At 62.4% G+C, this 24,245-nt stretch overlaps 1 protein-coding gene across 4 annotated transcripts in view; it reads right to left on the bottom strand.

Annotated features, from left to right (window-relative positions):
- Positions 1-24,245, bottom strand: part of NAV1 (neuron navigator 1) — a 129,674-nt gene that overhangs the window by 19,616 nt on the left and 85,813 nt on the right. For 3 of the 4 annotated variants that reach the window (XM_037160888.2, XM_053659526.1, XM_053659527.1), the window contains 6 exons: positions 3,986-4,124; positions 3,318-3,615; positions 1,960-2,653; positions 1,233-1,679; positions 679-720; positions 1-149 (listed from right to left, as the gene is read on the bottom strand). In XM_037160888.2, coding sequence (XP_037016783.2) covers positions 1-149; positions 679-720; positions 1,233-1,679; positions 1,960-2,653; positions 3,318-3,615; positions 3,986-4,124 — 1,769 coding nt within the window. Of the gene's footprint in view, positions 150-678; positions 721-1,232; positions 1,680-1,959; positions 2,654-3,317; positions 3,616-3,985; positions 4,125-22,352; positions 22,458-24,245 lie in introns of those variants that run through there. The other variant, XM_053659528.1, reaches the window with a different exon arrangement.

Below are 24,245 nucleotides of genomic sequence, written 5' to 3'. Positions count from 1 at the left end.
CTATGTTGGTGAGCTGGCCCTTCGCACTCAAGGACACCGGCAGGGCAGTGGGGGACGGCAGCTCTGACTGGTCGTCAGACTCGGGCGGCCCGCCGACGGTGTGGGAGTGTCGTCTGTCCTTGGCCTCCTCCTGGGACGGGAGCTGGTACCTGTCAGAGGCGGCAAAGCTGAGCTCAGCCCAGGCCTGGCAGGTGGGCAGGGCCTGAGCAGGACCAGGAGAGGCGGGGGCAGGCAGGAAAGCCTGGGGAGGGAGCCGCGGACCCCAGGAGGCCACGCTGCCGGAGGGCGTCAGAGCTAGGGTCCCCCAGGGCCCCAGCGTGGCGGGGACTGCCAGCGCCCAGCCGTGTCCCACGGTCAGCCCTCCTGATGACCTGAGGTGGCCTGTCCTCCCTTGGATTTGGAAGCAGGACAGTCACAGAGGGGAAGTGCTGCTGGAACTGGGATGCGCATGCAGGCACAGGTGAGGGTCTGGCCGCCTTGTGCAAACTTGTTCCCGCCCCGTCGCCAGGAGGGAGCCTGGCCCTGAAGCCAATGCAGGCACTGTAGTCAGTGTGTGTGTGTGTGTGTGTGTGTGTGGTGGTGGTGTCCCCAAGTCATGGCTGGGCCTGGGCGAGGCCACCGGAGGCTTTTACGCAGACAGGGGCGGGGGGCGGGGTAGGAGGGCACGGTCAGGGTTACCTGAGTCCCTTCTTGGGCAGTGTGTTCCGGTCCCGCTGGTCACTGTGGAGAAAGGACAGGAGAGGCGTGTGGGTCCGTCTGAGAAACTGGAGCCTGGAGCCCAGGTGTGAGCGCCGTGGGGCCCGAGGGTGGGCCTGCCGGCTGGTATCTTCACCAACAGAACCAGAGGGCCGCCGCCTCCCAGCCCCGGCCTGAGAAATGTGTCTGCAACGTGAACCGTGTTTCTCCAACTGGAAATCGGGGCGTGGGACCTGCTGAGGGGTGGCCGATGAAACCAGGACCTGATGCCACAGACCCGATTTCACGGGAAGCAGACCAGTGGGGGTGGGGGGTGAGCTACGCAATCTCGGTGAAGTCACGTCACGTCTTTGCGCCACGGTTTCCCCACCGATGAGGTGCTGATTTAAAAGCCCAGACCATCCTCCCCGTCTCACGGGTGTGAAGCAGGTGAAGGTGGTTCATGTAGGTAAGAGAATGGGAAGTCGCAGGCGGTGACCAGGCCCAGGACTGTGCTCCCAACAGCCAGGGTCTCCGCGCCGTCTCTGCCCACTCACCTGTCCACCTGCCCGGTTCGGGGGCTCCCGCCGCTCCAGGCCAGCTCTTCCACGTCTTCCTCTGGGGGTGCGGCCGGGGGGGCCGGTGGGGTGGGCACAGGGGAGCTGCCGGGAAAGGTGCTGGGCAGACTCATGGGCACCTGGAGGGACTCCATGCTCCGGTGCAGGCCCGAGAGTTTGGGGTACATGCGGGGCTCCTTGGGGATGGCGAACGCACTCATGAGCTCCAGGCCCTGGGAGAAGCTGGCGGAGTTGATGTTGAGGATGGGGGCCGGACTGGGGGTGAAGCAGGAGGAGAGGGGGCCGCCGGCCGCGGAGCCGGTGGCGTGCAGGTCGGGGACCTTCGGGGTGTGGGTGTCCCCGGAGGACGGCATGTCCAGGCTGTTGGAGTTGACCTTGTCGAGGTTGGCCAGGGAGGGGGGCTTGACGAAGCTCTTCGCCGTGGCCCTGAAGACAAAAGGAAGCACAGAGCGCAACGTGTTAGAGAAGCTGGGGGCGGGCAAGCCCTGCTCTGCGGCTGCTGGCTGCGCCCCGAGGCTGATCCCAGGGACGCAGTGACACACGCCGGGAGGGGACCCGCTGGGGCCCTGCGGAGGGAGGGACAGGCACATCTGCACACAGTGGTGTGTGTGACTGTGCAGGAAACTAGCGGACCCCCACCACAAACGCTGAGGAAGGTAAGGGCCGACTGGGGAGCAGCAGAAAGGGGGAGGCGCCGTGTGGGTACCTGACAGGGGTTGGTGGCAGCTCTGCCAGCTTGGTGGCTGGCGGGTGACCCGCCTGGTTCTTGGGCGTACTCTCTGGGGAGCCCACGCTCTTCAGGGAGATGTTGTCTGCATCCATGGCGACGGCCTTGGCCTTGGCCTTCTCCTTTTCCCGATCGGTCTGATTGACGGGGGCTGGCGCGGCCCGCCCACCGGCCACCTTGGAAGGCTCCTTCAGTCTGGAGGGCGTGAGGCTGGCCTGCTTGGCGCTGAGCAGGCTGGGGTCGATGCTGCTGCTCACGGGGCGAGGCCCGGCCCGCCCTCCGGTCACGCTCATGGAGCTAGACTTGGCTGGCCGGGGCAGGCTGCGGTACTGGATGTTGGAGCGGGCTCCGGGGGCCAGGAATCCGGGCTCCGGGCCATTGGACACATCCAGGCTGGTCTTGCGCCCATTCACGGGCTTCACGGGGATGCCCGAGGACTTCTGGATCTTGCTGAGCGTGGCGGAGCCCCCTGTCTGCATGACAGTGGCTGTGCCCGTGGCAGGAGGGGGCTTCTTGTAGCCGAAAGACCCCGACGTGGAGGGGCGGGCGATGCCCGAGGGGGGCTTCTTGGCATCGCCCAGGCGGTCCCGGCCGGCATCCGAGGAGGAGCGCTGCAGCCCGGAGTTCCTCACCGCCAGCTTGCCCTTGTCCGTGGCTTTGCCTTCCGGCTTGCCTGCGAGGGGCAGGAAAACGGCGTAAGAGTAGGAGGAATCAGCCCTCAACATAAACTCCCTTTTCTTCCCTGTCGTGAGAGGAGGGGACGAGTCACCACGTCACAGGGTCTGGAGACCCATGTAGGGGAAGCCGCCGCCACAGAAGCGGGTGACATTTCTAGCCGGAGAGAGTGACCCGAGGGTTTTCACTGATGTGTTTTGTTTTGGGTTGTTTTCTGCCTCCAGAGTAACAGTTTCCATTTTGGTTAAAATGGCAGAAGCAACCGCAAAGGTTTTTCGAGGAGGAAAATCTAGCAACTGGTCAAGGACGGAGGACGAGGGGGGAGCACAGGGGCTAGATGGCGGCCACGTCTGTGGTCATCGGGGACCAGAGGGGCCAAGGGGCCGCGTTGGGAGCAGCGTGGGCCTGGGTGACGGCTTTCTGGGGCCTCCCTGGGAGCCGCGGTGGCACGTCCCTCTGGAAGGTGAGTGTCCCACCCAGCAGCCATGGGGGAGCTGGACCGACTGGTCTTTGGATGTCGCAGCCTCGCCACCCCTAGCCCCGGTTCCTAGATGTGTCCCCAAGCCTCTGAGCCTCTTTGACTTGCTCTCCCCCCCACGCATACGGTGCAGACGGCAAAGCCAGAGTCAGGCCCCGCTGCCCCCGATCCCGAGCCAGCTCACCTGCGACCTTGAGGGTGCTCTGGGCCGTGTGGGTGATGGGGGACGTGACGGCCACAGGTGGGGTCTTGCCCTTCTTCAGGGACCCCGGGTGGCCCAGGCTGATGGGCTTCTTCAGCTCCGAGACCTTGGCCACGTCGTCGCAGCTCTCAGGCCGCTCCCTGCGCCACTTGGAGCCGCCGGGCTCCATCTTCAGGCTGCCGCTGTCGTAGTCCAGCCTCCTGGGCCCCTTCTCCTCGGACTCGCTGAACCAGCTCAGCCCGCTCTCCGCCAGGGAGCGCTTCTCCGAGTCGGTGCGCAGCTGCGGGAGGACGGGCGGCCGGACGCTCACTGGGGGGCGTGGAGAGCACGACCGGGGGCGGGGGAAGGGGGCCTGCTCCTCCCAGGGTTTCCACCCACCTAGGGTGTCAGCGAGAAGACACCCATGGTCTCTGACCTCCCACGGGAAAAGCTCCAGACTGGCGTGGGCACCAGCACCACAGCCGCTCACAGCCCAGGTGACCGTGTGGGGGCCTCAGGCTGTCCCCTGCAGCCTGGAGAAGGACTCAGCCAAGGTGTCAGGGGAGGCAGGGCCCCGGCAAAGTAGGGCGTGGGAGCCCACCTGCCCCAGGCCCAGCCTGGGCCCCCCTGCACAGGGAGGTGCCGGCCAGAGCATCTGCGAGGCCACCTACCACGACGGCCGAGCTCCTGCGAGAGGCGGTGGGAGTCGTCGGGAGGGAGTTGAGGGAGGAGCTGGCGTTGAACTCCTCCGAGCTGAGGTTGTCGGAGGCGTCGCTGAGGCCGCTGCTGATGGAGCTGCTCTCATCCCAGCTGTGGGGGTCGGGGGTGGGGAGAAGTTAGCTACGGGCGCACTTTCCACAGCGAAGAAGGTCGGCCAGAGGAGGAAGTGGGGCTGGGTTTGCAGGTGACTCTGCATTCGATCGAAGTCGCCTTGTACCTGGCCAATGTTTGGAAAAGGGGTCTGTGTTCTGGCAAAAGAGGGGGTTCTGTTTCCTCATCAGGACAGTGCATGAAAAAGACCATTTGGTACCTGACTGTGCAAACCCGTCCCTCCGTTCTCGTGGTCACTGCGTCTCCGTTCGCTTTGAGACATGATCTCCCGCTGTCATTCCCCACCAACCCCAGCTTTTCTGAATTCCTGTTTTCTAAACAAGGCCCAGGGAGAGGTTCCCTGTAGCGCCACCCCCACCTGTCACTTCTCGTCACCCTCGTTTCTACAGCTCACTCTGCCCTGGGACCCGGTCCTGCGGCCAAACGGATGCTGTCCTCTGGGCCCCGGACGGCTCAGCGCCGGTGTGGCCCGCAGAGGGGCCGCGTGTGCCCTGAAGGGTGCGTCACCCGTGTCACCGATCTGTGCCCGTCTTCACGGGGGAGCCCTGGTCCACGCACTGAGTGACCACGGGGATCGGGCCCCCCACACTCCCCGGTTGTCACTCCTGTGAGGGACAGTCTGCGGGGCCCCAGGCCTCCCTGGAACATCCCCCGTCTGCTTCCTCTTCTTCCAGCCTCGTGGGCCACGCACCGCTGCCTCTCCGTCGCACGATACTTTCCGAGCTCAAATTCCGTCTCCCTCACCACCTTTCTCCAAAAGTCCTGTTTTCCAAGGCTTCCTCCACCTTTCCTATCACTTCCTGCTGGACCCTAACACGTTCTCGCGGTTCTGAGTCTAACACCGCACACGCAACACCAGGGAGACCGCTCCACCCGCCGTGGTCGTGCTGTAGGAAGTCTCGTCACGTCCTGCGTCCGTGGTCCCGGTGGGTTTGTCCGTCGGCCTTGCATGTGCGCAAGGGCCAGAGGCTGAAGACGTGTCTTGCGAGTCCACTCATATCTGGACACGTTTTTCTTTTTGATTTGAGCTTCACATCATAGAACAAAGTACCAGCAAGCAAGTCATCTAAGGGCCTGGCCCAGAGTTCGGCGCACCGCCCCCCCACCCCGCATGCAGGCGCTGGGATGGGGGGCGCAGGGGGACGCGCCCTTGGCCGGTTGCCCCGCAGTGATTAATCCACACACGCTGAGGAGGGCCGTGGCGGCAGGGGGATTTGAACACGCGGCAGAGCGGTTTCAGTGCCACTGCTGTGAAATACAGCCAGGATTAAATGATCGTCACCCTCTTCCCTCCCCCAACTCCTGGGCTGAGGCATCACACCCACATTGGCACAGAAAGGACCCTGAGGAAAAATGGTCAGCTCGGGATTTACGATTCTATCAGCTCCTCCAGGTCCAGACCAGCTCTCTGGCCGGCAGTCTTCCCAGCAAGTTCCCTCAGGACAGACAGACAGACAGAGGAAGCCCTGGGCCCTGAGCCTTCCATCTGCGATCAATTATTGGAAATCAAGGTCTTGGAGCAGAGAAAACGCCGTGGAAGGCTCCGGCCACCCTGCACAGAGGTCGGCCACTGTCCGTCGACCCCAGAGAAGCATGGGTGGACCGGGAGCCTGGAGCCGACACGGGAAGGCGTTCCACCTTCCCGGCTGGAGCAGCCCCCCCCCCCCCCCCCCCCCCGCCCAGGGACGGCCGCCTTTCCCACCGGGAGGCAGGAGAAAGGACACAGACAGAGGCCGAGACGCTTCACAGAGGAAACACACAGGCGCCGTTGAGACCCGAGCCTCACAGAGCAGGCAGAGGGGAGAAGGAAGGGCGCCCCCTCGCCGCCCTCCCGAGTGGAGCCTCATGTCCCCCTCTCTGTCCCTGTGTGTCTGTCCTGTGCGCCCCACGCTCTGACGTGCGGGACGGCTGTGGCAGGGGCCACACCTCACTGTCCTCTGCTGGCGGGCTGACCCTCTCGTTTCGGGGACGGGCCCCCTTCCTGCAGGTTCTGGGAAAGGGGGTCTGAGAGGCGCCGTTCGCAGAGCTGACTGGGTGGGCACACAGTCTCTGTTATGTTAATGGGGGGGTGCTTCGGGCTGGGTGTGGGGCCCCCGGCGGACGATGGCCTCCTGGCGGAGCAGGAAGGTGCTGCCCCGTCGCCCGGTCTCTCTCTAGGGCCGTCATTCTGAGTCCTTGTCCTCAGTACGTGACCTGTAGTTGCTTCTCTCTCTGAAACCTCAAGCCCCCTCCTGCTGTCCTGGAACACCCTCCACGACCTCGCTCGGTGGGGGCCGGTCTCTGCCCACGGAGCCGGGCACCTCACGGGCCCTTTTTATCTAGAAGCTCTTGGCGTTTGGAAATTTTCCTCTAGTTACTTTTTGGATAATTTTCTTCTCTCCGTTTTTCGGTTCTCTCTTCTAGAAGGTCTGTTATTCACGTAAGTCTTTAGGCTGATTCTCTTAATTTTCCTTGTTATTTTCCACCTACACACTGCAGCTACAGTTCGCACGGGGCCTCAACCCCCTCCCAGGACGCCCACACTGAGATGCGCATTTCTGCTCTCACACCTTCCATTTCCAAGGGCACCTGACAGCCCCACGCTGCTGCTGCTCCGTCTTCCCAGGACGCGCTGTCTTCTCTGGAGACGTTCCCTCACTCTCTCTCGGAGGTGCAACTTGGCCGGCTCTTTTTAGAAATTCCAGTTCTCTGCTGAAATTCCCCACTGATTCCAAAATGCAACCCACGGTTTCTACCAGATCCTGGAAACTGTAACCAATGTTTCCCTATCCCGGCCCAGCAGTCCCAACGCCTGAGTCACCCGCAGGTCTGCTCCGATGGACTGGTTTTTTCTCAGTCTCCCGCATCTTCATGATTGGCGGGAGGAATGAGAAGGGCAATTCAGAGAGGACAGGCCCCTTCCTCGGTCCGGCTGCCAGGCCTGAGAGCTGTGTGCAGGCTCGGTCTGGGCTCGTTAGTGCTTCGGTTGGAGCACCCTGGTCTCAGGCGTTTTGAAGGCAGGACCGGGTCCTTCCCAGCGGGTTGGGGATCGGATGGCAGGGCCCTCCAGGCCTCACTGCACAGCCACCAGCGACTGGGGGTTCCATCGGGGCACTTGCTGAAGGGCCTGGTGGTGGGAGGGGTCTTCCCCCACCCTGACGTCCTACCCGCAGAGGCCTCGGTCCTGGGCACCCTGCAGGGGACGGCGCCCAGCCCCGCAGTCTCAGCTCGCTGCCGCTGTGCCCACTCAGGGAGGCCTCCCAGGAGATCCGGGGCCCAGGCTGCGTCTCTGCCCAGCCACTGGGGATCCTTACAGGCAGCCCACACGCGGCCCTCCGCAGTCTGCGTGACGCTCAGCTCAGCTCCCCTCTCCTGCAGGACACAGCAATGAACATGCCAGGTGCACCTCCCCCACCCCCCCGAGGCGGGCTCACACCTTCCTGGAATGGAGTCCACCTAGAAACTTCACATCCTCAGACGTCCACCTGTTCCCTCCTCTGGGCTGTGACCTGCCCAGCCTGTCCCTGTCGGTAGGGTAGGAGCGAGGGTGTGCTGCGTCCCATCAACTCGGTGCCTTCGAGAGCTGGCCCCTCACACCCCGGCCAGGGCTGTGAGGATGGCAACGGCCCCTCCTCCCATCCCCTCGCCCACTTCCCAGCACCGATGACACTGTCCCAGGGACACACAGGGACATCTGTCTTCTCTGCAAGGTGAAGGCAGGGCCGTGGGGGTCCAGCCCCACAGAGCTTCGCTGGGTTTGCCGGAGCAGACACGTACCGAGGCTCGGGGCAGGGAGCCCCCTCCCTGCTGGGAAGGGCCCCGACTCTTGGCCGGGACTGGCCACCCTCCCAGACTTCTCCCACATGGTCCCCTCCCCCCAGGGCAGGTCTGGCCATCCCACAAGCAGGAATGGCAGAGGGTGTGGGCGAGCCGATGGCAGGGTGGGCCGCTGCGACCGCACAGGAAAGAGCCCGCTGCTTCCCCGGCCCAGTGGGCTTCTCGGGGTCAGACTGGGCCTCTGGGCCCGACTCCTTCCGTCTGGGATGCAGACGCCCGGTGACTCAGCAGCCAGATCGCTCTGACTCTCTGCCATTTGCTGGACAAGAGCTCTGTGCGCAGAAACCCCTTTCTCCTGACGTGTCGGCCACACGCTTCCAAGGCTCAGCATGGAAACCAGAATTCGATGTCTCTTACTGATAATTTCAGACTGCGCATTCCCATAACATTTCAGATACGGTTGCTGGCTTGAGTAAAACGTTATCACTAACTTCCCCTGTCCTTTTAAACCATGTCTACAGAAGATGTAACATCTTCTGGGACGTGCTCAAGGCTTCCGTTAGAAAGCCCCGTCCCGAGCAGGAGACATCTGGTCAGTGGGGCAGCAGCTTCGAAGAGCTGCTCGCTCGTGGCAGCACTACAGGCAGCTGCTCGGCCGCCGCCCCAGTCCGGCTCGGGCTCGCCTTCCCCGCCCCGGCACCGAACGTGCCCCGTTGTTGGGTGCCCACACAGAGTTGTTGGCCAGAGTCCTCAGAGGGCATTCGGGAGGTTCAAGGAGACCCGAGATTTTAAAGAAGACAATGGGAGGGTCAGCGTGAAATCGGGCAATTCCATGATGCTCAGTTTCGAACACAAATCAAAGCCACACAGAGAAAGTGTCCTCAGAGTTGGAACCTCCCCTGCTCCCACCACACGTGACCACAGGGCACCCTGAGAGCCAGGGGGACAGTGTTGGCTTCACTCCGGGTCTGTGGCTTGGCGGACCACAGCAAGCCGGCCGGATCTGGCCCACACGGCTGGGGGGGGGGGGGGACGGCACCCGGGGGGAGGTGCGGAGGAAGAGGGGTGGGGCAGGGCAGCAGCGCAGGCAGATTTCTCGAGCTAAGGGTCGGCCAAGTCTTACTCAGGGGCACAGGTCACCAAGAAGGAACTCTGCAGCCAGAGTCTGGCCCCACGTCGGAGGGTGTGTACGAGGAGGAAAATGCATTCGGCTCCCTGGACACTGGCAGTGAGCTCACCCCCCTCCCAGCCCGTAAGAAAACCAGTGTTTCCGTAACTTGTTACAGACGCTTCCTAAACTCCAGTGGGAACCACACAACTATCGGATTAATTTGGTCCAACTCTCAAGGCTGAGGCTCCGTTCTGAATGGCCATGGGCCAGGGACCCCAAATTTCAGACTTAATGCCTACAGGTTGGCCACGCGGCCCTGATGTGCCCACCTGTTTGGAGCTGGTGGTTTTCTTGTGTCATCTGCAGCACCTATCGGATGAATTCATACTCAGACCCACGTGCGAGATTAGCAACTGACACCACAGAATCCGAAACTACTTTGCAGAGACCCAACCCAGCTGACGATGTAAGGGCTGAGAGCATTGAACCCCCGTGCCCTGCCACCCCTTGACCTTCTGTGACGTTCTGGCGCCCTCAGCCCCTGCCGGAGGTCCCGGGGCCTGCAGACAGGGGTCGGTGTCCAGCAGCACAGGGCCGCTCTGCCCCGGGACCTCGGAACGCCGCCCTGGTGGGCCCACGAGGGGACCACTGTCTGTGAGGATCCCTGACGCGACCCGATGGTGGGAAACGGTCTGTCTGCTGAGTCACGGCGCTCCCTGCCCCCAACTCTTCCCGGCTCAGGTTCCAACCACCGTCCCTCTCCTGCGAGGCCCCGGCTTTGACAGAGGGGGCGGCAGGGCCCCGGGCAGAGCCCCACTCAGTCTAAGTAAAGCCACATGTCTGCTCCAGGCCCCGCCTCCCGTGGCGGGAGGATGTTCTCAGAACCAGTGTGGGGGGCTCAGCGGGTCAGAAGCGGGACGACCGTGCAGTTTTATAGGAAACTGCGGACGTGCGAGTCTGATTCCCAAATGTCTACAACCTGGGGGGGCAATTTTTATCAGTCACCATCTCGCACTGCGTCAGCACTGCCTCTTGGTTCTGGCCTCGATTCTGTGCCCTGAGGTGCCATTTCTCAAACTCGAACCATTGATATCAGCTGAACTGTGTATTCCCCCAACTCCCCAATCCTAACGGTGAAGCCAGAGCCCCCAGGGACTGCGTTGGGAGCTCAGCCTCCAGGAGGAAATTAAGGTTGAACAAGGTGCTGAGGGTGGAGCCCTAGGCTGACAGGACTGGTGTCCCTGTAAAAAGGAGGGACGTCCAAGGGTGCTCTTTGTGCAAAGGGCACAGGCATGTGAGGATACAAGGAGCAAGCCGCTGTCTATGGAAGACCAGCCTTGACCTTGGGCTTCAGCCTCCAGAGGACCGCCGTCTGTGGTTGGAGCAGCACCACCCTCTCGATCGGCTGCACCGGGCAGACCAACGGTACAACCGTGGGATGATGGAAACGAGCTTCTTCCTGTCCACTCCTCGATGCCGCCCGCCCCCGTACGCTGCACGGGACACCGACCCCTCCACCCCCGGGCTGGTCCCCAGAGGACAGGTTCAGTGCCGTGGTGTTTGGATTCTGGTGCCACGGGACACCGGAGCAGAAGGGAAATATCCGACCCCCAACCCCGTGAGGCTCAGGGGGTGACACACAGAGTGGGGGGAGACCAGGAGGACCCCTGCTCAGCATGAGGAAACCAGGCTGTGCGCCCCCCGAACAGCACGACATGTAGTTAGTTCGTTGCCCTTGTGGGGCATGACGGGTGCTCCTGGCCCGGCAGCATCGGTGGGCTTTCTTGGGGTCTCCGTGTGCGACGGGGGGCTGCAGGGCAGTGGGCTCCGGCAGGGAGGCAACAGGCTGTTTCCCAGCCGCAGTGCGGAGGAAGCAGGGCCTGGAGCAGAGACCGGTCTCCTTAACGAGGACCGACTGCGGGTGAGGAGAGCTGACGCGGCTGGTTTGCCTCCTCTCTGGTTTCAGGGCCTCCCCGCCTCCACGCCCCGCGGGGCACCCCCTTCTGCTTCTCACGGGGGTCTGGATGGGACAACAGGGTCCCTTCCTCTCTGTTTCAGGTGTTTCCTAGGAGGACGTGCAAATCCTTCAGAGAAGGGAACTGGGACTGTCTCCCAAAAAATGGGGGTGCCCGCACGTCCCCTCCCAGGGTTAGGGCAGCCCGCCCACCCCTGGGGAAAGGTTCGGAGTGCACTGACTCTGGGCCCCTCTGTACGGGCCTTCACCTCTGCAGCCGAGCGAGCTCCCCCGTCTCAGAGCAACCCCAGCACCTGGAACCAAACATCTGCCAAGCAGAACATCAGGGAACATAACTTGGACAAAAAACCATCTTGATGAAAACTGAAACGCCACACCAGTAGGGGACCATGGCTAATTCGGACCCCCCTCCCACTGCTGTCCCTGACTGCTGCATGCTCTCCCCATGTCCCCTCTTTAAACCAAGAAAGAGTGCAGACGCTGCTGGCGACAGAGAGCTGGGCAGGCTCAGGGTCCGTGCCTGGGGTGGGGGCGGGGGCGGCGGGCTTTCCCTGCTGGGCACCCAACCGCACCGTCGCCCCACCCGCCCTGCGGCGAGAAATCCGTGTGGCCGGAGCCCAGACAGGCGATGCGGCAATGTCCAGACGGCTGTGTTTCCACGTGGCACCAAGTGTTATTTTTCTTTTGATTTTCCCCCCAATCACTTAAAAATGTGAAACCACTCTCAGCTCTGCGGCCAGACAAGAAGAGGCGGTGGACCGGTCTTGGCCCAGGACACCACGGCTTGCCGACTGCCCGCCGAGACCAAACCGAGAACAAACAGGGAGAGAAATAATCATCCCTCCGTGGGCCATCCTGGGCCCAAACGCCACCAGGACGAAGAGGGACCTCCGCTGTCATTCCCGTCTGACCTGACCTTTTCAGTTCACAAGTCAAAGCAAGATGTTTCTCCCAGCAACGCTACTGGCTCAGTTTTGACACAGAAAAGAGGGGGGCGGGGGGAGGAAAAGGAAAGAAGAAAAGAATCACAGTGTTGCCACGCCCCCCCAGCCCCTGCCGGGATGGCCGGGCCTCAGGGTGGAGGGAACTCGGGCATGGCTGTCGTTTTGGGGGGCCGGTGCAGGGCGGACCCGGTGTCACAGGCAGGCTGGAAGGAGCCAGGCAGAGTGCCCGCGTGGTGTGGGTGTCCCCGCTACGGTCATGGTGACAGAGAAAAGTCCTCGGCACTAACAGGCTGCCGTTCCCCTGGGATCTCCAGTCGGCCACCCCGGTAGCTCAGAGTGCACATCGGGAGGTGACAAGGGGCAGGGGTCTGGGGTGTGGCGGGGGTGTCAGGCCCCGGATCCTCCCTCCTAGGGTGGGACTCTGGCAGCCCGACCGCGGTGTGAAACGCTGAGCTGGCAACAAAGGCCGCCAGCCGGCGGGCGGCCCCTTCCTCTGCCAGTCCACCCGTCGGCCTCCTCGCTCCAGAGTCCCCGGCCCTGCGGGGTCAGCTCTCTCCCCTTTCCCTCTTCAGTAAAAAGCCCACTTTCCGCTTCTTCGCTGTTCCCACATAAATGGGGGGTCGTCACTTTTTCTGCCTCCTGAGCCTCCCCGTTCGGCCCACCATCCTGACGCAGAACAGAGGCGAACTCACCCCCCAAGCTTTCTGCCCGGCTTCCCCTTAGTGCCACCTGTGTTCAACCCAGTGAACAAAACCGGGACGCGGGACCGCAGACGGGAAGCCCAGAGGACGGAAACCAGCACAGACCCGAGTCCTGAGACCCGCGATGGCCGGGTCTCTCCCTCCACACGCCTGCCTGCGGCCTGCAAACCATCACGGGAGCTGCAAGGCCAAGAGCTGCTCTGGGTCCGGAGGCCAGAGGCCTGAGCAGCTTGGGAGATGGCTCGGGAAGGGCGTGAGGTGCCACATGTGACCGAATGACGCTCAGTCACGCCCGTACGGGAGCGCCGGCCGAATCCAGGGACGCCCATGGCCCCTCTTCTCTTCCTGACCCAGCCCTGAGAACCCAATACACGGCAGGAGGCTGCTGGTCCTCGTGGGGTCCCTCGGGAGAAATTCTGTGGACAACCTCGGCTGGTGGTTACTCTGACTCAAGGCGAATGCAGGGTCATCCCCAAATCCTTGTCCCTCCACTAAATGTGAAGAAAAATAAACGCCCTGCCTGGTCAGAGAACCACAGACAAAAGAGGAACTGTGTTCCGGGTGGTGGAAATTCTTCTCACGGCCTTCTCAGGTCACCGTGGACTTCTGAGCCAGTGCCGGCGAGACTTCTCCACTCCCCAAAAGGGTGCGGGTCCTCGCTAGGGCCCACCCTCGGCGCGACTCCCAGGGAAACTCCCAGCCTTGGCAGGTGGCAGGGGGCGACAGCGGCTCTCACCTCTGACCTGTCCAGGAAGGAGGGCAGTGTGTCCCCTGGGGCCTGCCTGACTCCAGTGTTTCAGGGGACAGAGTGGCAACGGGGCGGGGGGTTTGGGCCTGCGGTGTAACCAATGATGGTTAAGCCGACTTCCGAAAGCCGCTGGTCCCCGGGTCAGCAGCCAGGCACTCACACCCACCAACCACACACGCCCAGCGGCCTCTCCGGGGCCAGACAGACGGGCAGGGGTGGCTCGCACCCACCCCGAGGACCGAGTGCAGTAGTGCTGAGGGCCCACGGCTTCCTGGAAGACACCCTGAGCATCGGGGGCACCCGAGAAGACCCTCAATGAGAGCACCGCAGGTCTCTGTGCCAGACGCGCCGAGGCCTAGGGGACGGTGCCGTCGGCCCACGATCAGCGGTCGGAGCTCACGCCCGGCCCCTCGGGTGTTCGCACTCCTGCGGCCCCGGCACCCCTGCCCTCCCCCTGTGCGAGCTCACCAGGAACGGGCGTCTTCTCCGTGCTGCCTCTGTGCCGGGCCTCGGCCTGGCTTCTGTCCGAAGGGCACGCATTTTCTGGTACTTTCCAGCGGAGAGATGCTGACCTGTGCAGAAAGCCGTCTGACTTTTCTCCGTGCGCGTCACCAGAGCACTGCTGAGACTCCAGCTACTGTATGTCCAGGACGTGAGTCCACATGCCGACCTCTCTGCTGGGCACGTTTACACACACGGGCAACCTCTCCACGTCCAGGCGGCGGTCAAGCATCCGGCACTCGATCTCCAGTCATCCGCGGGTGGGTGACTCGGGGGGCTTCTCCACTTGCCGGTGCCGGGCTGGAATTCCACAGAGCACCACGCTCCAGAGGTCATGTGAGGACAACAGGGTTCATCCAATCGGCCCTTCGGGCTGGACTCAGTGCTCACACAGTGCCTCCTAGACAGACACTTCGAGAAGTATTTACATTATCATCTTTTCCTGGGCAACAGTGTCTTCTTAGATGTGTGAATGCTCTTCCTCCGATGACAGTCCTGGGCGACTGACAGAACCTTCTTTGCCTGGGGGGGCGGGGATCGCTAATCCAATTTCTGATCCCAGACAGAGCTGAGACGTGGTACAAGGTAACCTTTCATTTGAACCTCCCCCAGCAAAACAACCCATACATTCTTTCCTAATGTAAAGATTTCCAATAACAGCACAAAACTGGCAGTTAATAATAGGTCCCAACATGTCAGTTTCCGCGGTCTCCAAAAATAAAGCTTCACGGGGGAAGAATTTGCGAGGCAGCAGCTGCAGCGGAGAAAGACGCGCTCACACCGCGGAAATCTGGATGTCCTCACTCGCCTGGCAGGCGCGAGTTCTCAGCGGGCCCTGGGAGGGGTTTTTCTGGGTAAACCAAACCATGGCCGTCCCCCGCTTCGCCTCTCTGTCTCCCTCTCCACCAACCTGACAATTAAACACCGAGGCGTGTTCCCGGGGCTTCGTCTTTTCTGACATTTCTAGAGAGCAGTAAGGAAGAGAAAACCAACAGCAGTGCTGTACACTGCGTCCTCCTCAGCCCTGTGACCGGGCCCATGGGGGGCCGGCGAAGTCTTCTTTCTTGCCAACCAGCCCATAAAAGCGTGTGTCCTTGATCAAAACCCTCAGAACAGGAATTCCTGGTAAGGGTTTCCGCAGGAGTGCGCCGGGGGGCTCCCTCCATCTGCACCTTCCGAGCAGCGCTCTCTCCCGAAGAGCCTCCCTTCCTCCGTCAGCCCACCCGGGGACAGCTCGCAGGTCTGTGCCTCGGGGTGCAGGCGCGGAGAAACCGCCCTGGAAAGAGGAGTTCTTGTCCCTCTCATCTGGGTCTTCGGGAAGGCTGAGTCGTCACCCCCACCCCCGGGGCGGGGGGGCAGGAGGGGTCCGTGACTGGTCCTGGCGGGCACTGTGAATTTTACAGGCCACTTGCCTTCATCTTCACCTCGGAATCAACTGCCTTCTCATCTCCAGTCATCCCCTTCCCGGACCCTCACTCTCGCTGACCTGTCTCCGTGCAGGCCCTGCCGGTTCTCACTCCGGGGGCCTGGGCAGCTGGACCCCGCATTGTGTGTGGGGTCAGGGGTCAGCACCAAAGAGAAACCCCTGCCCAGCGGGGTGAAAGACCTTCATTTTTACGGGCCAGCCTTTGTGCATGCACGGGTAAGCACGTCTCCTCCCACCTGCTACAGAGCCTTGGACGAAAACAACGAGAAGAGAAAGGACTCTCGATTCTGAGCCAGTGAGTGGCTGACGTGAGGTTCTTGCCAGAGAACAAGAAACTGCAGGCAGGTGTCCGAGGTACAGAAGCCATTCCAGGCCCGGGCGTGGCCAGGGAAGACTGAAGGCCCAGCAGAGGAAAAAACAAGAGGGAACTGAAAAGATTCAAACTCCTCCAACCCTCACCTGCGATGCCAGGTACACCAGGCCCTTCTGAAAGGCAGGGGTCCCGCCGGCGTTGACGGAGGGCCTGCAGGGCTTTGCAGACCGGAACACCAGCCCTCCCCGGGGGCAGATTCTGCTCCCCATGCCCCGTGGGGCTGGATCGCCGTAATTCTGCGGCAAACCCTCGCCACACACCAGGCACCCGGCCGAGAGCCCCTTCCCTCCAAACTGTCTCCCAGATGCCGGCAACCTTCATTCTCCACCAAAGAAGGGGAAACATGCTGGAAGTTTTGCCCTGGGTCATGGAACAGGGCAGCAGCAAGGTCAGTACTGGATTTCTTCATTGCTTCGGCGTCAAAAACGTACTGACCCCGATTGGACTGAAGCCCCCTGCCCTGGCCCCCCACCAACCCCACCCCAGAGGGTCTCTGCCGCCTGGCCTCCCCGGGTGAGAGGGAGAGCCGGTTTCTTAGCTGAAGATACACCTCTTAGGGAAAACCCAGCAATTCCGGGAACACAGGGAGTGACTGGCTAGGAAATCACTTTTGGTCCGAACATGTTGTTCTTGGGCAACTTGGAGTCAAAATCTGGGTTCTGAGGCTTTTGACTCAGTCTGGGGCTTTTGGCAGAATTCTTAAAGAAGCTGAAAAAAGGAAGACCGAAATGAAAAAAAAAAGTGAATCGAAATCCAACTGCTTTTGTTTCCCCGGGGGTGGGGCCTTTAGGCCCCAGACAGGAACAGGAACAGGCTGCTGTGTCCCCCTCCTGTGGGGGCGCAGGGTGGCTCCGGACCCTCTCGGCTTGGAAGTGGGGGCCTGGCAGCCCCCCGCTGTCCCCCCCTGTCCTTGAGAGGGCCCAGTGGGGCACCCCTCACACCACAGCCCCGAGCCTCAACCAAGAGTGGGGTTTGAGAAATATGACCATTATCACCCAAAAGAATGTGAAAATGAATGATAAAAAGTGCGAGTTGACCACTAAAAATATGGTCCCTTAGTGTCTCCAGGGACAGTGCCATGCAGTTGAACAGAGACTGGGAGAGAGACGCACAAGGGCCTAACTCAGTAGTTTGCAAGCCCTTCCGTATGAGAATCCATTTTTAATAACATTTATACCAGAGCCCCAAAGTATAAAATGGGTAAAAAACAGAAAAAGGGAGGCAACACTTGGGGCCCGACATTCCTGTCCCCAGCCCCCCAAACCATGAACGGTGTGGTCTCAGCTGTTTCCTCTCCCACCACCAACAGTCGCCCTCACGACGGGGTCTGTCTGGGTCCAGCCACCCTGGGGCACTCGCTCATCACAGCACCCGGAGTACTCGTCACACAGGGGGCTCCGGGCACCTCGTGGCGGCCAAGTGCCAGACATATCAGGGCTCCCCCGATGCTCTTCCAAACCCACTCTCTCCACCTGAACCCCCGACTCACGAGGACACCTGGCACCCATTCTTCAGGGTGAGCCCGCTCCCATGGTACAGGGCAGTCCAAGCGCGAAGTCCCCCGGAGTTTATGACCCCCAGTCAGTGCCACCCCGTCTCAGAACAAGCTCCCAACCGATCACCTCTCAAGTGTCCCAAAGCTGTCAGGAACGTGGCTCTGGGAGAAGCAACCCGCACACTCTCATCTGTGTGTGTAAGAAAAAAGTGATGCAACGTTCACTGGTGTGAACGGGTTTGTGGACAAGCAGCCTGGGGGGGGGGGAGCTTGGGGGCCCCCTGATGCCATGCAAGGCCTGGAGAGCCAGTCAAGGTAGCTTGCTGTCCCTGACACCCAGGCCTGCCCAGGGGACAAGAGCGGCAATCGCAAGGCTGAAGGCATTGCCTCTGCTCCACTCCGACCCCTCCTGCCTCTCCGAATACCTGCTCTCGCTCGAGCGCAGAGCAGAGGTAAGGAACAGTGTGGGAGGCCGGTGGCAGTAATATTTGGGTTCCGTCTTGCACCCCCGGATGGTGCTGCTTTACGGGGAGAAGTGCTCGGGGTTAGGAAGTCCTGGTTCAACTTCCTCAAAGACACAGGAGGGGCTCGGGAGCTTGCGGCCGCTGTGCGAACCCAGACACCAAACCCAGGAGTCTCAACGTCCCTGGGCCTGCAATAGCGCGGTGCCAAGTCCCGGAGGCAGCTCCTCAGAGATTGGGGGGTGTTCCCTCCTCCCTCCAGAGGTGCGCTGTGCTGCGGTGCTTCTCGGAAAGGGACCGGGGAGGCTGGACAAGTCTGTGACCCGCTGGGGTCCGAGGCCAGGCCAGTGGAGCTCCCCCCCTCCCCCCTCCCGCCCGGCCAGGGAACTGAAGTGCAGCCTCAGCCCCCTTTCCAGACAGGGACTCAGATCAGGAAGCCACAGAAAGAGCAGTGGAGGTGACAGCAGCTCTGTCCCCGTGTGGGCACACAGTGCCACCACCGCACACCTGCCTCCTCCTGGTGTCCGAGGTCGGTGGGGACGGCCAGTGGAGAGGAGTCGGCACCCTGACGCCCAGCCCTCGGCACTTCCCGGGTAACGGCCCTGCAAAGCATCCTGAGTGCAGACCACAGAGGCCTTTCTGAACTTGGCCCATCCAGGCGGTCCCCTTTTCAGGAAGCGCCAACTCACGGGTCTTCCCCAAGATCCGCTCAGAGCTGAAGCCCCTGCCCCACTGCTCTGTAGGGACCCACCTGTGTGGTGGGGGGCCCAGTCCCATGTGTTACTGTGGGAGCTCTGGGTTCCAGAAGGCGGCTCCAAGGACAAGCCCTTGGCGGCAGCAGGTGTAGAGATCTGGGCCAGGAGCTCAGGGCCTGGGAACAGCGGGCGTTTGCCTTGACCTTACGACAGAAAAACCTTAATGGGGAGAAACAGCACAGGGGACGGGGCCCTAGTACACGTACAATGTAGGAAGTGGGGAGAACGGGCAGAGATTTCCAGAGCGTGGACACACACTCCACGGTGATCAGGGGTTGCATTAGGGGGCTCTTTCCACACAACGGGCTTGCATCTTGGGGTCCCATTCCCCACTCAGGCACCACTTCCCCCTGAATTTCAGAGCTGTGCACACGGACGCTGCTCTTCTCTTCGCCGCCAAGCCCAGGGGTCAGACCTCAGGAACCGGGGACAGCCAGGGGTGACCCCTGAGCATCTGCCTGCCGTGACGGCCGCTGAGCCATAATGCCACCCACCAGCAGGAAAAAGCACCTCTGTTTTAAAGCCGTCAAACACCTATTTTTAAAGTCATGCAGCTGGCAGATCAGCAGGATCAAAACTTGGTCCCCCAGCACAGACCTATACAATTTAACCCACGGGAAGACATGCCGTGCCTGGAAAATAACAGCTCCCCTCGGGCACACTCAGGGGAGCACGGGTGGGCACCGGGCAGCTGACACGCAGCTCTGGTGTGACCTCATGGGACGGCGGAGGTGGCAGCCTGGCCGGTCTGCTGTGCACTGACCCATGATTCTCTGGAATGGGAGGTGCACCCCGGGACCTTCCTCACCTTCTCACCTGAACGCCCCCCCAAATCTCCACACCCTCCAATTGCCAAGACGCCTCAACCTGGGCATAAAGCTTCCGGTGAATTTCCGAACCACTAGCTTCTGATGTCCAGCTGCCGCCGCCGCCGCCCCCAGGGTCAGGAGCCAGCACCCAGCCCACAACACGCTGACCTGGCCATGATGTGGACGGACAGAAGCTGAGTCTCACCGTGACCGAGGGGATAAGCACAGCTCAGGGCCAGAGCCAGGGCTCAGGGAACACCTGCAGGCGCGTGATGTGGCTGTTTCTGTCGCTGCCCTGTTGCAGGAGGCACGCCCAGGCCCCCCCACACAGCTCCCAGGGACGCGGCCCAGGACACTCCTGGTCCATCTGGGTCCGAGCGGCCCCACAACTCTGAGAAAGGGGTCCTGTTCATGACTTTTTGTCATCACGGCCATTATTAAATCCTGCCTGTGCGTCCCCTGCAAGAGTCCCCAGCCCCCAGGCACTCCGGACAAACCTCCACCACATGATGAGCGAGTGCGGGAACCCACAAATAAGAGAGGCCGGGGAGCAGCTCTCCTGGGGGCTGGAGGCCAGTGCCTGGCACAGTTACCACGCAGGAAAGGTCGGAGAAATGAGGTTTGCTGTTTTTAAAAAATGGTTAAAAGTGGTCTGTTTTTATATGAATTGTCACCAGAAACTGGATGTACGAACGAGCCACCCTCATCGGCACAGACTTTGGGCTGCACGGAAAATGGGAGACGGAGAACTGAAGTGAGGGTCCCACCATCGGGAAGCTGTTCGCTCTGTTCTGCTGACAGGGATCTTCCTGGGGTGCTGGCGGGGGTGGGAGGGGAGAAGCCCGACCCCGGGGGTGGCAGCGGGCCTGCACGGCCACTGTGCCGCCCATCCCAGGGAGGGAGACAGGCCCATTTCACAGAGAAGGAAACTGAGGCTGGAGGCCGAGCGACCTCTGCAAGGCCGCAAAGGTGGCTGCCACTGGCCGAGTCCCAAAGCAGGTCCTGGGGCCCCATGGTCACTCAGTCCCCTCACAGGCTGATGCTGCCCCGGGGGTCCTGCCCCCACGGGTTCCCAGGCTCTAGAAGGGTCCTTTCCAGGAGGACACCTGGGTGCGTGAGCGGGACAGGCGCCTGGACTCCAGGTTTCCTGCCTGGAGGATGCGGAGGGAAGTGGGACAATGAGGGAGGTGAGGTCTCCAGGAGAGGCCGAAACAGCAGAAATGTGTAAGAACGGGGCCTCCAGAGCGGCCTCCAGCCAAGGGGGGCGCGGGGAGGGGGGAGTCATCTGCTTCCAGGGAAATGGGGGCACCAAGTGCTGATGCTGGCTCAGCTCACAAGAGCGGGTCTGGAGGTGCTGGGGGCCCGGAGGTGCTGGGGGCCCATTCCGCCCGCACCTCACACCTCCTTTGCAGCCTCCTTTGCAGCCTTCTCTGCGGCGGAAGGGAACTGAGCTGCGGGGACAGCGGCCCTTTGATCCCTGCAGGGGGGGCCATCGACCATCGTTTACAAGGACAGCTCTGAGCTGTCCCCCTGTGGCCGGGGGCCAGGGCAGTTAAGTGTTACGTTTGAACCCTGGAAACTCAAGGCCTGACCTGCACTTTAACGACATCCTCTCTCTCCTTGCCGGCCAACGACCGTGCGGAGGAAACCGAGGGCCCTCCCAGCCTCACCCCAGCTGCAGGCTGAGGCAAGGGCAGGCTGCCGGCACCTCGCCCTGGGTACGGCAGGCAGGCCCTCGCCTGGGCACACTTGCCCAGGAGAGGTTTCTGGTAAGGAGCCAGGTGAGAACCCAGGACAGGGCACAAAGCTCACAGCCCAGAGCCCTGGGCTCCTGGGGTTGGGCTGGGGAGGGGCAGAGGACACCAACTCACAAGTAATGAAGGAGTCACCTAGCCCAGGTGAGGAGGAAGGAAGGTGTAATGGGCTCAGAAAAGGTGCTGGAGTCGGCTAAGGGATTTTCACAGAGGTGGGGGTGGGGAGGGAAGAGGGAGTGAAGCCAATCAGAACTTTCTGTGGGTGCACCCGTCTGGGTCTGGATGGGTTCTGAACAGCAGTGGCTGTGGAAGTGGGGGGTCTCGAGTGGCCCCTTCTCTCCACCATCTCCAGGGCCCGGTGACCTGGGACTGGGCCCAGGATTTCACCAGAAGTAATCCCACATCCCACCCCAAAGTCCCTAAATAGACCCATTTTCTGTTCATGAACTGGCTCCTCTGGAGGACGTCCCCGCCGGTCACCTTAGCACAGTGACTCCAAGGTGCCGAGTCACATTCCATAGGGGCTGCCGCCTGTCCCACCGAGTGGGGGCCACCAGGACTCTGGCTCTCCAGAGGCTGTCCCTGCCAGCCCTGCCCAGTTCTTTCACTCCTAGGCTGAGCCTGTGGAGGGCCTTGGGCCCCCTCCAAGAAAGCCTGGGGCGGCAGGAGCAGGTCCCGCTGGAGCCCGGGCTCACCAGGGGGCCCACCTCCTGTTCCCTCCCTCCCCGGCCTCGCCCTGCAGGCCAGGCCAGACCCAAGAGGAGGGAGGGTGCTGGGAAGCTCCCGGAAACAGCAGGAAGCCCTTTTCCTCAGGCCGAGGGGGATCCCCTAATCCCCTGGGGGTGGGGGGCTGTGGTCATTTCCCCTTGCTTCAGGGAGAGCCTCAGTGCAAAGCCCTCGCCTTTCAGCGCTGACCTGCCCCCCGGCCCCCAGGGCATTCCGCCCTCTCCGCAGTGCCCCGCACCCTCGTCCCTTCCCAGGGCCAGTCCCAGGCTTCACTCCCTCCCACGGGGGTTCGACCCGCACCCCTCCGGTTGCACCCCCCCACCCTCTCCTTTCACCAGGGAGGCACAGGAGCTTCTGGGGTTGGGGGGCCGCGACCAGCGGCTCAGGGGCTGCAGCGCAACTTGAGCTCCCAGGTCGGTCCACCGTCCCGCCCCCGCCCCCGCACTGGTGGCCACTGTCCAAGTTCCATCAAGTTGTGCCATTGTCTCAGCTTTGTCCCCGTCCCTGGGGAGTCCCAGCGCCTTGCCTCCGCGCCCCCCTCCCGGACCCCGCATTGCACCCGCTGCTCACTCGGGGTCCGCGGCCACACGTGTGGGTCCCGGGCCAGAGAGGACCCCCAACCCGGGGCTGCACACCCGACCCCAGGACCCGGTCCCGGGCGCCACCACTCACCTGCGGGGCAGGCGCAGGGTCCTCCGCGCCCTGGGCGGAGGCAGGTGGAGCATCGTCCCGGCCAAGGTCCTTGGCGGCGGGGCCCGCGCGGGGACGGAGGTGAGAGCCGGGCCACGCGGAGGCCGGAGCGGAGCCCGGCAGAGCCCCGCCCCCTCCCCCCGCCCCTCCGCCAGGCCGCCCTTAAAGCCGCAGAGCCCCGTTTCCCGCGCGCTGACTCCGCCCCGGCCCCGCGGCGCGCGCTGCCGGCGGGCTCTTTAATGCCTGGGCAGGTAGACAAAGAGAGGCTGGGGCCGCGGGCCGGGGCGGGGGTGCAGCGGGGCTGGGGGGCTCTGAACCTCCATAGCCGGGGTACCACGGGGCCAGGTGCCCCCACCCTGGAGAGCGGGAGGGGGGTGTGAGGCAGCCGGGCCACAGGCCTCCACTCCCACCTGAGCCGACCCCCACCTGAGCCAAGGCAGTTAACCCCTGGGATGCCAACTGCAGCCCCTTGGGCGCCCTTCCTGGACTGCAGCGGCAAAGGGGGCCTGAGCAGGGCATCTCCAGGTCTCCGATGTGCCTGCGTGGTGGGCCCGTGCTTGGGCCCCCCCCTGAACCCCAGGGGGGCTTCCTCCCAGGCCCCTCCGGGCAGTCTTTCCAGGCCTGGAACTTTAGAGTAAGTGCAGGTAACCCACGCATGGGCCGGACAGGCTGGCGGAGGGGCTGGCGGTGAGTCCCTGGTGCCCAGGGTCGGTCAGAGGCAGGTTCCCCCAACGAGGGGAACACCCTGTTCACAGCAGGAGCATCTCTGCGTCCACCCAGAGGCACCGTCAGCTGAGGACGGGAAAGGGTCCCCCGCTGAGGACAGTTTGGAGTTAGAGACACAGAGGCTCTGGCAGCCGGGCTCAGCTCGTTCTGGAAACACACAGCTGACATCTGCAATTTCCTTCATTTTTTTAATCCTCACCTGAGGACACTTTTTTCATTGCCTTTACAGAGAGAGGAAGGGGCAGAAACACGCATGTGAGAGAGAAGCATCAACGGCCTCCCCTTCCTGCTGGGGTCAGAGGTCACCCAGGGCCTGCCCCAGACGTGGAACCCACAGCCTAGGCACGTGCCCCACCTGGGAACCGCACCTACAGCCTTCCATTGACAGGACAGCGCTTCACCCAACTGGGCCACACGGGCCAGGGCAACGTCTGCAATTTCTTTACGCAACACAAACACCACCAATAATTATTTTTAAAAAGCAGCCCCACCCAAGGACTGAACTGGGATGACCTCAGACCTCAGAGCCGTACTTGCTTCCTGTGACTGAGCCACCCAGAGCCCCAGGCCACCCGGGTTCCCAGAGACCTGTGGCGTCATCACCCCTGGCTCTCTGGGCTCGGTTTTCACTCCCCAGCCCCTCTGGTGGCCCAGGGGTGTGGGTGGGGCCGAGTCCTAAGGAGAGCCCTTCTCCCTAAAGCCCACAGCGACCAGCAGTAGCTCCGGGCGAAGCCGTTTATGACCCCGGGCCCTGGGCGCTGGGGAGGGTCCGTCTCTCAGGGCCCACTTCCTATTTGTGCTTTCCACTAGTTCAAAGGTGCAAACAGGCCTGTGTCCCGTTCACCCTAAGCGGTTTGGGGGCTAAGACTTAGGGAAGACTGTCAGGTCCCAGGCAGACCAGCTCTGAGGGGGGTTGGAGCCGGGCAGGAGGTTCTGTTCTACAGTCTCCTATCTCAGTGTGGGGGTGTCCTGGTAACCTCCCAGCAGCACCCCTCCCTCGGTGGGCGGAGGGGGAGGCTCCGTCTGCGCAGCTTGGCTGGACTAGCAGCCTCATCTGGGGAACAGCTTATAGGATGGAACCGCGGGGGATTCTCTTCAGCCGGCGCGGAATCCCAAGTAAATCGACTTTGTCTCGGCCAAAGGCTGTCC

The sequence above is a fragment of the Artibeus jamaicensis genome, unplaced genomic scaffold, assembly GCF_021234435.1.
Source record: "Artibeus jamaicensis isolate MK-2021 breed Jamaican fruit bat unplaced genomic scaffold, CSHL_Jam_final scaffold_754, whole genome shotgun sequence".
Classification (NCBI taxonomy): domain Eukaryota; kingdom Metazoa; phylum Chordata; class Mammalia; order Chiroptera; family Phyllostomidae; genus Artibeus; species Artibeus jamaicensis.
Note: the sequence above shows the minus strand (reverse complement) of the source record. Positions and strands in the feature narration are given on the sequence as shown.